Raw genomic sequence first — 16480 nt, 5'->3', positions numbered from 1 at the left:
ATGTAGCTTTCTGCGTTGAGCTTTTGCAGTGGCATTGTTATTCCTAATTTCCTAGTGGTATGTAGCAGTAGGTGTGCATCGTCATTCATGTACGAAGTATTTGAAGAACCACCTATATTTCACCAGAGTGAAAACCTCTTTTTAGTCATTTAAGTCAAACACAAGCAGAAATCCATTGATTCTTTATACCTTTTAATTTCCCTCTTCCAGTTTGAGAGCAAATGACACACATTCTCAGCCTTATTAAACATGCTTAATCACACTATTTTACCCTTCTGGAGCCTTTTAGAGACATATCCAAAAGATGAAAATATACAGAAAGCTGTGTTTAGCATCAGTGTTAGCCATCTCACCAATTAATCTCTAGGTATCCAAGCTACTTAATGCTAAAGCTGCAACTCTTCCTGGGGAAAAGTTGTATTTCATACAACTGCCTGAGTCAGAATGAAAGTCACACCTGTTTCCTGAGAGATTTTTGCTCATGAAACTGAAAAACAGTTTATCAATCATCTGTGGCAGATTTAAAATTTTACACTGGGTTCTTCCTCTATGCTTCTCAACAAAACAGACTCCTTCCACACTCACATGAACTGCAAAAATGAGTTCCTATAATGTGTCTCTGTGTGTGTCAAGACAGTTTATAAATGTTATAGCAAAGGGAAGCTATGACTACCAGCTATGAATACCAGCTCATCAATATGCTGTTAAGTACAATACTTTCAGCTCTTTTGGGGGTGGGATCACCACTCTGCCATGGATGGTGCACCATCTAGGGTGTATATGTGCAAAATCCTTCCACAAAAAAACAGCTTTTCCTTTAGTACCTCTACCTCCAATATAGGAGGAATGGGCCTTTTCAAACACCAATGAATGTCAGATGAATTTGTGCAAAAGGCTCATGCAATATGACCATAGAGATCATGCAGGACTCCTTTCTCCAAGAGAGTTCTGTGACTGGGTAGAACTACACCTTGTGCTGTTTACGATCCACTGGCTGAAAGGAACCTTAAAAAGTATGTCAGAACTCCCAGTTGTCTTTTCATTCTGATCTTATGCAGGTTTATTTGGAAGCAAGTCCTCCTGACTGCTACAGAACTCACTTTTAAGTATGTGGGCTTAGGCTTGCAGCTTCTATCTCCTATCTTGAGTTGTGTTATCTACACCTGCCAGGCCAAGAAGCATTCTACCCTCTTTCAGAGAAGCACCACAAATACTCAACACAGCACCTCCTACAAACATTCTCAGATGCTTCTTTTAGTTTCAAATATTCAGATCTAATAATCTGCTCTAATTCTCTATGGGGAGTGTGAAAGAATGATGCTGCTCTGGTTTTTTGGCAGCTATCTTAAGATGGAACCAGACATCATCACACCAAGCCTACATTTGCCAAGATAAAGGAAGTGTGTGCGTGTGCACGCGTAGCCCTTCCTGTGTCAGTTCTCAGCTACCAAATACTATCCCTCAAGCCTATTTTTCTCCCATTGGGTTTCAGAGCTTAGCTGGGATTTAATTTTTTTTTCATGGCCTGAGGAAGTAAGAATTAGCAGGGAGAAAGAAACTCTAGCTCCCCATTCTGTCCACTGTTATCCTTTGCATAGCCCAATCCTCATTACTATTGCAATGGAAACATGGGTTTAGAGCCCACATGTTTCCCATGCCGTGTCTAGCTTCACCGTCGCATAATGTCTTTGAACGACATGTGGTTCTTCAAGGTTGCTGAACGTAAACTGGGCTGCTGCTACCAACGATGGTAAGTGCAACACACTCTGTGGAACTACAGGGCCATTACACACTTACTGGAACACACCTTCTTGTACACATGGTAGAGTTGTGTGTGATGTGCTTACAATATACCAAGAGACAGAGGCTGTATGTGCACATGATTCTTGTGAAACCTTCCCCTTTCAAAAAGGAAAGAATGAATGAAAGTAATGTATCTCCGGCCTCTGTTACGTGTTATTTTGTATATCTGGCAAGGTGCCAACCATTCATGCTTCCACTCATGCAGAACATCTCTTCTAGTAAGTGCGGGGCCTGCCCAAAGACAAAACATATTAGTATTTTAATATGTTCAGTTTTACCTTTTGCTCACTCCCTGTAATTATGAAATCAAATATAAATCTCTAATCTATTATGACTCTAAGGGCTTAAAATTACTGAACAGCCCCAAATGGAAATTCATAGCAGGAATCAATGCTGGCATTTATTTAGCAGGAAGGCTGTGGGTGGCATTCTTCAGAAGCACAGGCGTTTGTGTTCCACCTCAGAACCTCCAGATGTCAATGCCCTAGGTTTTGGTCAAACACAGTCTTTATATTATTCATGTGGTTGTGTTGATATTCAGGCACATCAATCAAATAACAATTAGCATAAAGAGAGAATAGCATTTATTGGCTGGTGTGTCTTGCTAGTTAAAAATCACACTGCAATCACAAATCTGATGGCGCAGAAGAAACTAAGCGGTGGATTACTGATCACATTTGACCACCATGGAAGTGACAAAGAGCTACTTTGCTTTGTGCACTTCGGTTTGACAACAGCTGCTTACTGATGTATTGTAAATGGCTTTTCTCCCTATTCATGCTTTTGCTATTCTGTGCGCTGATCATGTTGCAGTCCTGAGTTCCACCAGGAGTATTGCTGGACAGCAGAACAGGTAGCTTTCACTTGTTGCCCATCTGATAACTCAGTACAGGAGGATAAGTAATTGTATAAACTGGAGATTCCTAGTACAACAGCAAATATGATGATAATGGCTGCTACAATCCAGAGTACGTTCCAGTGTTTATGCAGTTTGGGGTACAGTATTTGTACATAATGGATAATAACTTCAAGTTTGCTGTAAAATGGAAAAGGAGTAAGTAAAAATTGGGTAAGTTCATTGAAACCATTTAAAGTCAGACATTTCTACTATTTGAAAAGCTAAAATGCCATGCAAGACTCAAAAGCCCAGCCGTATATATGTGATCCTTATTAGGTCATACCTCACAGGATCAAAGGTATGGCTTTCCCGCCACATCATTAATTGTATTCTTGTTCATCTATTTCAGTTCTTTTGTTTCTCCAAATTTTAGAGTTTATATAACACACAAGTATTTTTTTAAACAAGAGTTACATATTTACATTAAAAGTATTACATTCAGCATCAGGAGAAAGAAGCAATATTCACAGCAAGTGTACACTCAGTTTAGTTTGTCATTGTAGATTATAGATCGTGGGATCAGGTCTGCAGTCAAAAGTTTCAATATAAGCTTGAAGAGACACTGCCTAAGCCTTGTTAAGGAATCCAGCGTATTCATCAAAGTTGACTTCCGTTCACAGCTATACGGGTCCACATATCATGTGGGAGTATTGGAAGCAACTAGATTACTTAAGAGTTTTCACATCCTACTCTTCAAGTACCTTTTGTTCTAAAGCAGTTCGTAATGAGAGTGTAACATCTACACAAGCCAGAATGCTCATTCATATGACAAATGTTTATCTTCCACACCATGTAAATAGCATAATTGAGGCTCAAAGGCAAGTAAAACCTCATGTAGAAAACACCCTTTGTCCTAATGGCTTTATACAGTTTTATCTACTGGTTCATAATGAACAAATTGAATGCCAGCCTAATATCCTTAGTAGGAATTTCAACACCGCAGGGATTCACTTACACCAGGGCTGAGCAACTGCGGGGGGGGGGGGGGGGGAGTCTGAGGGCCATTCTCCCTCCTCCCCTATTTACAAAAGGAATAAAATATAGTTCTTCAAATAATAGGCTGAGCTTGCTTAAAGGTTGTTAAATATGTTTGATCACCATTCCTAATAGGTAAGAGAGTCTTCCTTAGCTAAATAAGCTCTTCAACCAATTCCTCACAAATAGGAAAAATTGCTGTATACTAGGCTGAATCTACACATAGCAGCTATACCGTTATCATAACTATTGGTGCCCATTGGTGTCATGTGTACCAATAGTTATGATAACGATACGATAACAGTATAACTGCTATGTGTAGATTCAGCTGTGGTCTTACTCTGGCTCCAGCTCTTCTGGCTTCTGGGATGATTCAGATCTTTCAGGGGCTACTTGCTGAAGTTCCTTCTGGCCAGACATAAAATAGGAATCTATACTGCATTATATATAACTTGGTTTGCTCATAAAATTATCATGGTTGATGTATTACATTGAAGGTACAGTTTATTCAGGCAATAATTACAAATTTACTGAATTTTAAATGTTTTTAATTTTAATGATATTTTTATGAGCGAGCCATGTTATACGTAATACATTTTATGTTCTTAAAGTAATTTGACTTTAGATCTGTAAAGAGTGCTTAAAAATGTATTGTATATTATCCAATTTTTCCCAAAATGTCTATTTCTTCCTGAAAAAAAGATAGGAACAAAATGTGTGTTTTTTCCCCATAGCTTCAAAACTTCTGGAGGTTTTACATCTTTTGTCTCCTATAAAATCTTTATACTACTTTTAAATATCTTATGATTTAAAAACCAGATTGGTGATATCCTGCCTCGATTGCCCATAAAATTATTTTTGGGTAAGTTGCCCTTCCTGCAGTATTCATGCCAAGCCAGAAAACTGTTTTATAGACTCAGGAGAGGGGGCTTCTTCTCAAAAGAGCAACTGGTGGCCTGTTGTTGGGGGAGCTGCTGGAAAGGAAACTCCATTATCACATTGATGGTGCTCTACTCGAACTCTGAACATTCCATAATATAGTGATATACATTTAATCAAATTAGTTAGTACATTCCATTTGACATTCTAAATACAGCTATTTTTGTACCTGTGATGTTTGCCAATTTCATAATCATTTTCACCTGCTACACATTCATTGGGGCTTTCATGCATTTTCTCTTCATCTTCTTCTTTCAGCTCTTCATGTTCCTTAGTTTTCTTTAAGCCTTCTTGATAACTTTAATTGCAAAAAAAGGACACATTTGTGCTCTTCTTTAAAAAAGAAATAAGATAATCTATTCATGCCACATGGTTTAGAAAAAAGTAAATTGTGTACAATTACTTCATCAAATCTGTCTCATGGTTCTACTGTGCTTTAGATCCTTGGTTCACAGAAATCAGAATGTGATATCACCACAACTTGTTACAAAAATGCAAATATTAATAGAAGGCATGCACTGTTAGTTCATGTGCTAAACTCTGACACCTTACCTCAGAGTTCTAGTTGTCTCAACAACAACAAATAACTCCATAACACAGCAGATATAAGAGACAAATGACTCTTATGAATCATGTTGACCTAGTTCGTATATAATGACAACCCAGAGTAGGGGTTGAGTACGGGATAAGTATGGGATGAGTATGGGTTGTCACTGAATAGTGGGTTGTTGTTGAATTGTGTGTTGTTAGTATGTGCGAACCCTGCATTATAGTTTAACTATGCGTTATTAACCACGAACAACCCAGAGTTCACAGCACAACAACAAACCATGGTTTCTCTTCCTGGGTTGTTCATGGTCAACAACTCATAGTTAAACCATAGTGCAGGGTTCGCACATAATGACAACCCACAATTCAACAATAATCCACTATTCAATGACAACCCATTCTTAACCCATACTTTGGGTTGTCCTTATGTGTGAACCAGGCCACTGAGTCGCATCTATGTGGTTACACTTATGTTTAAATTGTTTTTCTTAGTTTCAGATGGTTGTTATTGTTAGGAAGGCATTATCGCTTGTTGTTGTTGTTGTTGTTGTTTTTTAATAGAGGCATAACTGCTCTGTCAACACATATTGATGACAAAACAACAGAATTAAATATCATTTTACTGAAGTGAAATCATTTCACTAAAGTGCATTCCAGCATTTCACATGGCCAAAGAGTTTTGCATCTCAAAATTGTTGGTTTTCATATTAAGGTAATTAATTTGCCTCCTAGTATTTATGGAACAGTGTGTAGGTGGTGATGCAAACCCATAGTAGCTCAAAACACACTGGGCACTTTGGTAACTGATTTCCACTTAGATAAATAGCCAATGCAAGTTTGATTTTTAACTCTAGGTAATCTGAATAGGATTGTGTTCTGTTTTGGAAATGCCATCAGTAAACAGTAAATTAGAAGTGGCTATGTTTCTGCAAACCATTATTTTGCATAGTAGTCTATAAAATTCATGAAAGCAAGAACCTCCCATCTAAAATCTTGTAGATAATTAAATGGAGGTTCCCGGAAAGTGGAGTCTGTCTTCAGTGATTCAGATGATACACATTCTCACCCTTTGTTATAAGCTTCCTCTTCTATTTTGGCTTTTGTCTCTGGGTTAATCTCTTCCAAGCCAGTCAGTGTTGGCACTGAAGAAGGAGGTTCACACTCAGGGTCCCCAGTTGATTTTCCACTAACAAATTTAAAAATACACAGAGAAAAGAGAAGTATAATTGTTAGACTGTATAATGGAAGAGTGTCAATTCCTTTTGGTTCCCCTTTATTACATTCAAATGCATCTTCGGTTGGTTGGAAGGCCCAAGTTTTCCAATTTTTATAAAGTCACAAAAAGACAGAATTTGAGTGGGGGGTGGGAATCAGCTTAGATACTTTTGCACTAGGGAGGGTTAAAAGTGAAGTGCTTTTAAGTTCCACTGATGCTAGGTCAAACTAGTCAAGATGCCTTGATCTGGATCAGGACTGCACCTTGGGCCGGGGGCAGTAAATCTAACCATTCCTCTGCACCATTTTCCCTGACTAGTACCCCTCCAAGCTGATCTATGTCCTGGGAAGAACATATGAGCACACGCATGTTTTTTTCCCCAATGGCAAATAGCAGGTGTGTGAGTGTGTGGCCTACGGGGTCCATCCCCCCCCACTCCTCTCCCCCTGTGTCACAGTCCTAATCCGAATCGGAAGTCACCACAGCTGTTTTTTGTTTTAAGTTCAAGAAGACAAAAATGCAGTCACACATTTCTCATCTCATCTAGGGCTGGGCCGAATATCTCCCACCACACCCTCACAGGACCTTCATGCCCTGCAGCAGGAGTGTGCGTGGGGAAGAGTGGCAATGCTTCAGAGTGTGGGCATACCAACTATTAGATGAGGTGGGTGGATGGTGGCCTTTATTTTTCCGTGTGTCTTTCTTAGTACAAAGTACAGTGATGCAGGCACACTTTAAAAATCGGAGCCTCAAATGCCCCTGGGAATGAAAGTATGCAAGGCTCTGATGATTTTGAAATGCATGTCAGCATGGCTCTTGAGCAGTACCTCTGTACTTTGTACTAAGAAAGAATGGGGAGAGAGGGAATAAAAAACATCACCCAGCGTTTGTCTAAAAGTATGTTCCCCCTCCAAATGTAGCTCCCTGAACCCCCTGATGTTTGGAAGGGTCTTGGCCCCCACCCACCCCAGAGCCTCAGAAATTCAGCCAGGCTGAACATTTGTCCAAGCCGTAGCTGGATTTTCAGTGGGAGCATTCAGTACCACAAGGTTGAGTTGGACCCAGCGACTTGACTTTTCCCTTCCCAGTACCATCTCCTGCAATTCTATAATATAATTCCATTATCCAATGTCATGAAATAGTTGGTGCTTTGAATGTTCCTCTTCCCCTCCCCTCCCATTTTTTCTTCTGTATCACATCCCCTTGCAATTATTTTAAATTGTAAAGTGCCTTCAGCACTATGGCATAAAGGCAGTAAATAAAATGTATTAAGTACACACTGGTTTGTTTACTTCAGTCCCTCTGACTTAAAAAAACACTTAACTATGGCTGGATCATGTTCCTAGTGTCCAGTGACTTTAAATCTTGTCACAATTAATGTTTAGTCATATAGGAACATAGGAAGCTGCCTTATACAAAGTCAGATTATTTGTCCATCTATTTCAGTATCATCTCCTCTGATTGACAGCAACTCTCCAGGGTCTCAGGCAGAAGTCCATCACATCACATGCTTAAAAAACAACAACTAGAGACACCAGGGGGCTGTCCCCATGAGCGATTTAGTGCTAAGTTAGAACAGTCTGAATTCCTTTGCAACAGATGACATCCTCACCAATCCACTGCCAACCAGCTGCTTCCCTCTTGAAAAGCTGCATTGTCTGAAACTCCTTTTACTCTGATTTTTTTTTTTACTGAAAGCAGCTCCATGGCAGTTTTGCCACATTGTGCCATGCCCCCCGCATTAAGTCCTGGGCGTGCCTCTGCGTCCTGGCAGTGATGTGGTAAAGGGGGTGGGATGCCCCATTCCCTCTTGTTTCCCCAATGGAAGTAGTTTTTCCCATTGAGAAAATCCCCAGGAATGCAGCAGTGAACCTTCAGATTACCACAGTAGTGGGGACACCCATTCATCTTAGCTAGCCTGCTTTTAATCTTTAACATATCCCCCCTTCTGTGCATGTTTACTCAGAAGTAAGAAATAAATCTCACTTCCATGCAGTGAAAGGGTTAAAGGCTAACTTTGGTAATTTGCCCTAAAGCACTCTTGCTTTTCCAGTGCTGTCTTAAGATTGCAATGTTGTGCTTCTTTGATGTGTAGTTTCTCTGATGTAAAGTCATTTCTCTGTTGTTATGTAAAGTCCCTTCTCCACTTTATCACAGGAAGGATCTTTCAGGTTTACAACAGGAGCTTCTCACTGTGAGCAGGGAGAAGGAGAAAGGGAGAAAGGGGTGGAGTTGGAAGCAATAACTCTGCAGCACAGTGCTGGAATGGAGTGAAATTGGGGTGGGAGGAAGCTCTCAGGGGGAGCCATCAGGTGCTGCGTTCCAGAACCAGGGATTTTGGCTTCTTCAGAGGAATCTGCACACATGGGGAAAATTGGTTGATCTTCATTCATAATGTAGTGGCAGGGGGGAGCCTGGACAGGGCTGGGATACAAACCTCTCTCATTGGTTGAGCAGCCCCTGCCAGGTTGATGACAGTTCAGTTTTACTCCCCCCACCCCCACCCAGAAGTATGTTCCTTTCAAGTGCTGTGTGACCCCTGAAAACCAGATTCTAAAGGTATGGTACACTTGGCTTTTCTTGCTTCATGTGTCCCTGATGGATCAAAGCCAATTCCATGAAAATCTGGGTAATGCTCCAATGCACTTTTCATTCCATTGTGGTGAAGATCCCCCCAGGTTTTCAACGTGGGACCGTCTGCATGCATAGTTTGTATGCTACCACTAAACTATAGTTTCTCCCAATAAGATATTCAAGATCAAGCAGACATTGGAGGCTGAAGTAAGAAAGCTAGATAATCCATTATTTTCCCACATTCGGATAAAAGTTTACTGGGATGCATGTCTACACATCCTAAGTAAGCCTACTACAGTAAAATCTATTCTCAGATTAACACTCCAGGATTTTGCTAGCTACTGGTCCTCTGCCTTTATTTATGAGATTGAATAGTAGATAAGCAAACAATGCCCTGTAGCAGCTATCACTACTTCTTCCTTATTCATCATGGACCAACCGGTTCTAAGCAGGCATTTATTTTACATTAATTTTCTCCTGCACCCCCTGATCCTAAAAGTTAAGTTCCAGCACTTTTAGATGAACACACAAAAAGAGCTCCAAGATATATCATCATAAAAATCCAAGTCCCAACAAACAACAACATACACAGTTGTAGCCAAAAAGCCCACACAGAGAGAGTACCAAGCAGCAAGTTGTGAAAGGAAGGAGAACAAGCCATTCTCTTCATTTTTCCTATTTTTGGAACTGTCATCTTCATGCTCAGGAGCTCCCATTACAACAACGAGTACACGGGTCTATAATTTGCACATTTTGGCTAAGTTAGAACTACCATGAGTAGTTTGTGAGTACTATTCCTGCACACATTATTTCGGGGCAGGGCCCAATACTTTGAGCAGTTTAAAGGAATAAGATGGCCATTTTACTAACATGAGAGATCCTTTCAGATCTGCTTGGCTGGGCAGCTGGACAATATGCATAAATTCTGCTAAAAAATCAAAACATAGGCAGAACGAATTACCCCAAAGGGGTAACTTTAACTTCATCAGGTTTTAACTTGATACTAAGCTGCCTTATTTGCTGGGAGCAGAGGCTGCGTATGAGCAACCTGGAGGCTTCATCCTGATGATGTCTGAGACCTGCAGTTCTGTCATGAGCATTCTTCTTTCTGACCACTGCCTTGCTCTCAGAACATGTAGGAAGAGAGATTTTTGTTCAGATATTGTAAGATTCCAGTGCTTCTCCCTCCTCTGAATTAAACTCTGGGTGTGTGTGTGTGGGGGAGAGATCCCCTGAACATTTCACTGCTGTAGAAATGCTAGATATACTACATAAACACAGTCCTCTAAGCATCACCTTCTGCCCTTCCAACAAATCACTCATCATAATTCCAAATCGTCAGCAGACATTTCCTTCAAATGTGCTGTATTTCCTGAAGATGACAAGTGCTCTGACCTGGGAGAAAAGCTGCCAATATACTGTAGACTTTCTAGGAGGCACATTCATGTACTAAGTTCCAAAACATAAGCACATCCTGTGTTCCTAACAGAAATATTTTGATAAAATGCAAAACAAAACGATGGTTAGAGCACTTGTTCTCATTTTAAAAATCTCAACTTTTCAGGAATATGCAACAGTTTTATAATTCAGAGTATCCTGGGCTGAGTACAAATGACAGTCTTTCAGATACTTGGCTCTGGCATTACAGCAGTCACTGTGTAATTTACTTTGTTGTTCTTACATCCCATCATGGCCTCTGGTCAATCCAGCTTCGCAGGTTTTCATAATGGGCAGTATCCAATGGTGTCATTCCACAAACTCAAATAGCACTAGCAGAGCTCTGCTGAATCTTTCTGTTGGGCAAGCATGTGCGCACTGTGCTTGTGCAAGTAGTTGTGTAACTGCTTGCGCAACTGCTGGCACAACTGGGTGTACAACCACACTTGCACAAACATAACACTTTCACATAGCTTGGAACCTAGTTTCTGCTAGCGGTTGGATCCTGCCCAACGTTTCAAGCTATACCCTAAAAATACTCTAATCTGCTTCACAAATTGGAAGGTTCTTTACTGCAGGAAAGCAGTCTCTTGACCTAAGATGTCATCAAAAGGCACAACCCCGATTGGCTGAAATTCTATGAGGGACACAGTTAGCGTCAAAATGTACTCCACAGAGCTAAGTGGAAGCCTCCAGCCACAGAGGGTAGCCCCTCAGGGGCCTGACAAGCCTCTTGCTTTTGCTGCTAGCCTGGGACATCTGCCTGGTGGTTGACAACTTCCCTATTTTAGATCATTCGGAGTGGGTGTTTAGATCGTGTCTGGAGGGATGCCTTAAACTTGGCAAGTCACAAGTTGTTCAGCACTACTATAGTGGAAATAATGTTTCCACTATATAATGTTTCCACAGGCCATAATGTTATTGCTGGTCATGCTTTGTATTGGGAAGCTATCAAGGTCTATTGTTTTTGAGGTTTTTTTGCCTGTTTTCTGAACAAAATGTTAGCCATGGTTAGATTGTGCATTATGCCCAAAATGTAGCTGTCACATTTTCTCCAGGAGCCATATATCTACTACAGATACAGCATATGTAATTAGTGGTGGAACAGAAAGAAAGAGAGAGAGAAAGAGAGAGAGAGAAAGAAAAAGAAAAAGAAAGAAAGAAAAGAAGGAAGACAGAAAATAGTACTAATACAGCTGACATGACTCAGACAGGTATGATTTTAGGCCTAATCTTGTACATGGATTCAAAATTTACAACTACACACCTCCTGAGAGAGGTAACATTGCTCCTAACAGACCACTAGGAATAGACCAATAGCCACTGAACACCCCAACAAGACCCATGGTCTCATCACAGCTTGAGATTGCTATCCTTTACTCACTTACTTGGGAGTAAGTCCCATTGGACTCAGTTGGGATTACATCTGAGTAGACATGTATAGGATAGTGCTGCATATGACAATATTTAAAATGAACTTAATAAGTCCCACTGAACTCAGCAGGACTTACTTTTGAACAAACATGAATAGGATTGGGATGTATAAGTGTGCTAACAATTCCCCTAGAGAACATAATGAAAACATCACTAAAAATGGTCTTACCTATTGCTTGAAGTGAATCTTTTTTTTAAAGTAATATTGTCAGGTAAGGTCTTTGAACTGTTTACCTTCATTAACAGAGGTATCTTATTCTATCACCTTAATTTCCTTTAGGGAAAGCGCTCTTTTTCTGCCAGCAGCAATTATCTGCTATGTAGCTCTCAATATAGTAAATACTTGTGCACTCACTTCTCTATAAACGCAGGTAAGACAGGAGTTGATGTCAGATTGCTTCTTCCATTTGATGACTCAGACTGTGAATAAAGATGTCCATTCAATTTCATTCAAATATCTACAGTAAAAACTGTGTTTCCTATAAGAAGATGTATGTACATCAAAAAATTTCTTAAGAGTCTCAAAACATAAACTCAGCGTTTTCCAAAGAATGGATTTGATCTCCCAATGAACAGCAAGTTCACTATTCTTTGGAACATTTTACATACTTCTTTTATGGTTTTAAGTTATTTCTCACCTCTGTCTGTGCATCAACATAGGGTAGTATCCAACAGTGTCATTCTGCAAACTCAAATAGCGCTAATGGAGCTCCGCCAAATCTTTCCATGGCACAAGCAGTTGTGCATTACACTTGTGCAAGCAGTCGCATTACCCTCACGCAAGCAGTTGTGCCAGCATAATGCCCAACCGGTTGTACAACTGCTTGTGTAATTGTGTTTGTACAACCACAATTTTAGTTGGATTCTCCTCTTGCTCATAGTTTGGAACCTAGTTTCCACTAGCGTAACGTTATTTGTGCTAGCGGAATTACACATTTTGGATACTGCTCATAGCTTGTTTCTGATGAGTATCTAATAATTATTTTTTATCCACATGACTCAAAACCTGCCATATCAAACAGCCCCAGATTTATAAAATATGTCAGTCACATCTGTGTGAAATAAAGTTGTTTACTTTAAAATGTTCATTTCTGTAGAATTTTGGACGTTTTAAAACTTACCAGTGAAGACGGCATCAAAGGTATGGGCGATGCAGCAGGTGATTGGCCTGGAAGCTCAAATTTTGAAACAACAGCAACACTGACTCTTCTCCTGGGCATCTATAACAAAAATACATTTTCAATACATAAGTGACACCAAGTGATAACTTCACAGGACGTATAACCAAACAGATTATGGCAAAGCAGGAAAAATAAAGAACAAAACCATGGATGTGAACATTCTTATAACTGATTTCTGTTCAGAGTTGGATTCTAAATATATTCTAATACATTGGTAACTTGGTGAAGATATATACATTCTCCTACAAAACCTTATTGGATCATTAATCCAACAATTCAAGTGCTCAGTAGAAAAACTAAGCTCAAACCTTCCACAATAAGCAACATGTTCGTGATAGGTTAAAAGCTGTTCTTACAATAAAAACAACTTTTAACTGTTCACAAATGAAATGTCTTGAGTGTGGAAGTTTTGAGTTCAGCTTTTCTACTCCATATGTGCATGGCTCGAGATCCTACCAACAAAATCATTTTGTTGGATTATTCCAATACAGATAATTAATGAAGAAGTTCTATTGTAGTTTTCAAGTAACTGCACACTTGCGTTCTACAATGGCTGTATACCAATTATATACAGGAATCTCACAGCATAAGATTATAGTACAGCAGAAGCAAAATTTGCATACAATGCATAGCACAATCTTATGCATGTTTAGTCAGAAGCAAAACCAATTGTTTTCAATGGGGCTTACTCCCTAGTAAGTATGTTTAGGATTGCAGCCTTAGATAACTAAAACATCTCAGGTAGTAGATTTTTAAGTGCCAGATTATATGCTTAAACTGGCCACTTTTATTCTAGAGCAAAAGCAACTTTGCTCCAAAAATCACATGCACACTATTTGTTCCCAAATGGGTTGTTTGCCACAAATGCAGTGTGGCTGAAGCACGGAATCCCCTCTGTGTTTCTCCTGCCCTGCATTGGGTAGGCAGTTGCTTCCGAGTTTGAAGGCAGCCACCTATCCCCATAGGATTATGCCCTAAAGCATATAACAACTAAAAGGCCTAGGACAATAAAAAAAGGTCTTCATCCGGCACTGAAAAGGTTACCATGCAGCTGCCAGGCAAGCCTCTCTGGAGAGGGCATTCTAGAACTGGGGCCCCACCACCCAAAAGTCCCTCTCCCCAGTGGCCTCGTGCCTCAACTCATTAGGTGGGAGGACCTGGAGAAGGGCACCAGTCAGTATCATGCTTTGGGGTATGGTTAACCAACTCCTGAGATGTGTCAGCAATGGGCTCTTGTGCATGTAGCCTTTGTTAAACAGTGTATTAAGATTTGAAAGAATACCTTTCCAATAGAAAGGGACATGGATCTTGATGTACGGGGCACACCATCTTCTGCATCGAAGAGGGGGTGAGGGAAGAACAAGGAAAAATTAATATTAGAAACATTAGCAGCACTAAAATACTAAGTTTTCTATCAGTATAGGTATTTTATATTGAAAAAAATATGCATATAAAACAACATTGTATATTATGCAAGACTAGGAGGAGAATGTGCACAAAAGACTGCACAAAGAATGCACAAAAGAATGTGCATATAAAACAACATCATATATTATGCAAGACTCTTTGTTATTACAGTAGAACTGTGGAATAATTTCAATTCAAAACATTACGATCTGGTATCACATTCTCTAATTCCTGCTCCTAAAGAGACCATTGTGCACAGTTTTCCTAAAAAGATTTAAATCAAGATGCAAACTTTGTCCAACTGAAGTACATAATTCTACTTCATCAGATGCCTTAATGACCTGCATTTATATCTATGTAGGTATGGGAGTACCCAGTTACAAGTTTGAACAGCAATATGGACATGTTTTAAAATCCTAGGAAGATAGACTGTTTTACCAGGGGAGCCATAGCTTCTGCTAGAATTCTGATTGGCAAGTTTCTTATACTCCATGAGCTCAGCATGATCCTTTTCATATGTTCTTTTCAAATTCTCCACATACTGCATCATCACTTCAGTGGCCTTTGACATGCGTTTCTCCTGCAAAGAAGAAAAGAAGCAGCATACACAGAAGTAGGTTTTCAACGTGAAGTAGCGTAATCTCACAGCTTCTACCAAGACTGAAAGTTTAACCCGTAAGCAGACTCCTGGACCAACCAAAAGACACTGTGCAGCTATTCTGTCTTTTTTTCTTTAATGGATTCTCTGTGGTAAGAAAAAAGGCAGAAGACGCGGTGGGAAGACAGAGGGAGTTATGAATGGAAGGCAACAATGTTTGGACCCCCTAAAATTCCACAAATGAGGCAGGGTGACAGTGCGATAAAAACCTTGGCCAGCATCCAAACCTGTCTGTGCACCAGCAGGACCTGCCACCAGTGCAATGGGGAATTAGTGGTTCTAAACGCAACCTGAAACAAATTGAAACGCTAGTTTCCAGAATGGAGCAGGTCAGTGGACCTTGCAGAAGGAAGTTCCACTGATATATCCTGGTCCAGAAACAAGCGTTTCTGTGTGCTTCCAAGGTTGCTTTTTGAGCCACTATCTTTCTGTTGCATGAACAGTGGGTCCTGCTTGGGCAACAGATCAAGCAGGAGTGCAGTGGCAGTATTGGATACTACCCCTCGTCTGGAAGCACCCTTAGCCAGGATTTTTTTTCAGATAAATCTTATCTAAAAGCACATGTGTATTGCAGGGAGAATGCCATTGTGTAGTTTTCAAGTGAGGAGATTGCAGTAGTCTTTTATTCAGTTAACGTTTAAAATATATTTCCTCAATGGATGATAATGTATGTGTGCTGTTTCCCCAACAGCCCATTAAAGATAGAGGCTACTACCTGCCAGGGTGTGTATGGGGCAAAGAGAAGCAGTTTGGAGGTCACAAAGCAGCCAACAGGAGAGGAAGAGGTTTGGGTTTTGCAACTGGCTGGAAGGAGCCTCTTCTTGAAAGCCTCAAGTAGATGCTGGTTTACTACATTTTACAACTTTCAAAAGCTAGCGTGTATACTTTGGTACATTTGCTTAAGGACAACTGTCCAACAGAGAAGATATAAACATTTGAGAGAAACTATAGTGAACAATGAAAGTGTATCTAAACTATAAACACATCAATTTTTTAAAACCACTTTAACTGTCATGGCTTCATCCCAAAGAACTTTGGGAACAGTAGTTTGGTGAGTGTACTAAAAATGGCTACAGTTGTGCCCCTGCTCATAGAATTACAGCTCCCTGGGAAAAGGAAAGGACTTGTCAAGCCATTTTAAGTTTGTTGTATAGAAATGTCCTGAAAACGTATGCACTCAGTTCAAACTACTAGGTCACATGTATTTTTTGGCAATACGTCTCAAAACCTCTGCCAACAGCCAACAAAGGGCAGCAGAGCATGGGAACAGGGATGGGGAAAGAGCACCAAGCTAGAGGAGTACCAGAGTGGGCCTGGCAAGGTCAAAATCTCACCATATTACTTCCAAACAATGCCATTTTTACTTATAGGACATTAAGATCAGTTGTCTCCTCTTTTGTACTTGAGGT

General features: G+C 40.1%; 1 protein-coding gene across 10 annotated transcripts in view; it reads right to left on the bottom strand.

The window, feature by feature from the left end:
• The window catches only part of IRAG1 (inositol 1,4,5-triphosphate receptor associated 1), a 131001-nt gene continuing 114521 nt past the window's right edge, over window positions 1–16480 (bottom strand). For 8 of the 10 annotated variants that reach the window (XM_084854005.1, XM_084854077.1, XM_084854057.1 and 5 more), the window contains 7 exons: window positions 14852–14993; window positions 14289–14338; window positions 12947–13045; window positions 12181–12245; window positions 6231–6350; window positions 4785–4913; window positions 1–2839 (listed from right to left, as the gene is read on the bottom strand). In XM_084854005.1, coding sequence (XP_084710131.1) covers window positions 2590–2839; window positions 4785–4913; window positions 6231–6350; window positions 12181–12245; window positions 12947–13045; window positions 14289–14338; window positions 14852–14993 — 855 coding nt within the window. In that variant the 3' untranslated portion in view covers window positions 1–2589. Of the gene's footprint in view, window positions 2840–4784; window positions 4914–6230; window positions 6351–12180; window positions 12305–12946; window positions 13046–14288; window positions 14339–14851; window positions 14994–16480 lie in introns of those variants that run through there. The other 2 variants (XM_084853996.1, XR_014790715.1) reach the window with 2 other exon arrangements.

This window comes from Heloderma suspectum, chromosome 1 (genome assembly GCF_057233095.1).
Source record: "Heloderma suspectum isolate Gila_16-S chromosome 1, 16-S_ref, whole genome shotgun sequence".
Taxonomy (NCBI): Eukaryota; Metazoa; Chordata; class Lepidosauria; order Squamata; family Helodermatidae; genus Heloderma; species Heloderma suspectum.
This window is presented reverse-complemented; position numbering and strand designations above follow the sequence as displayed.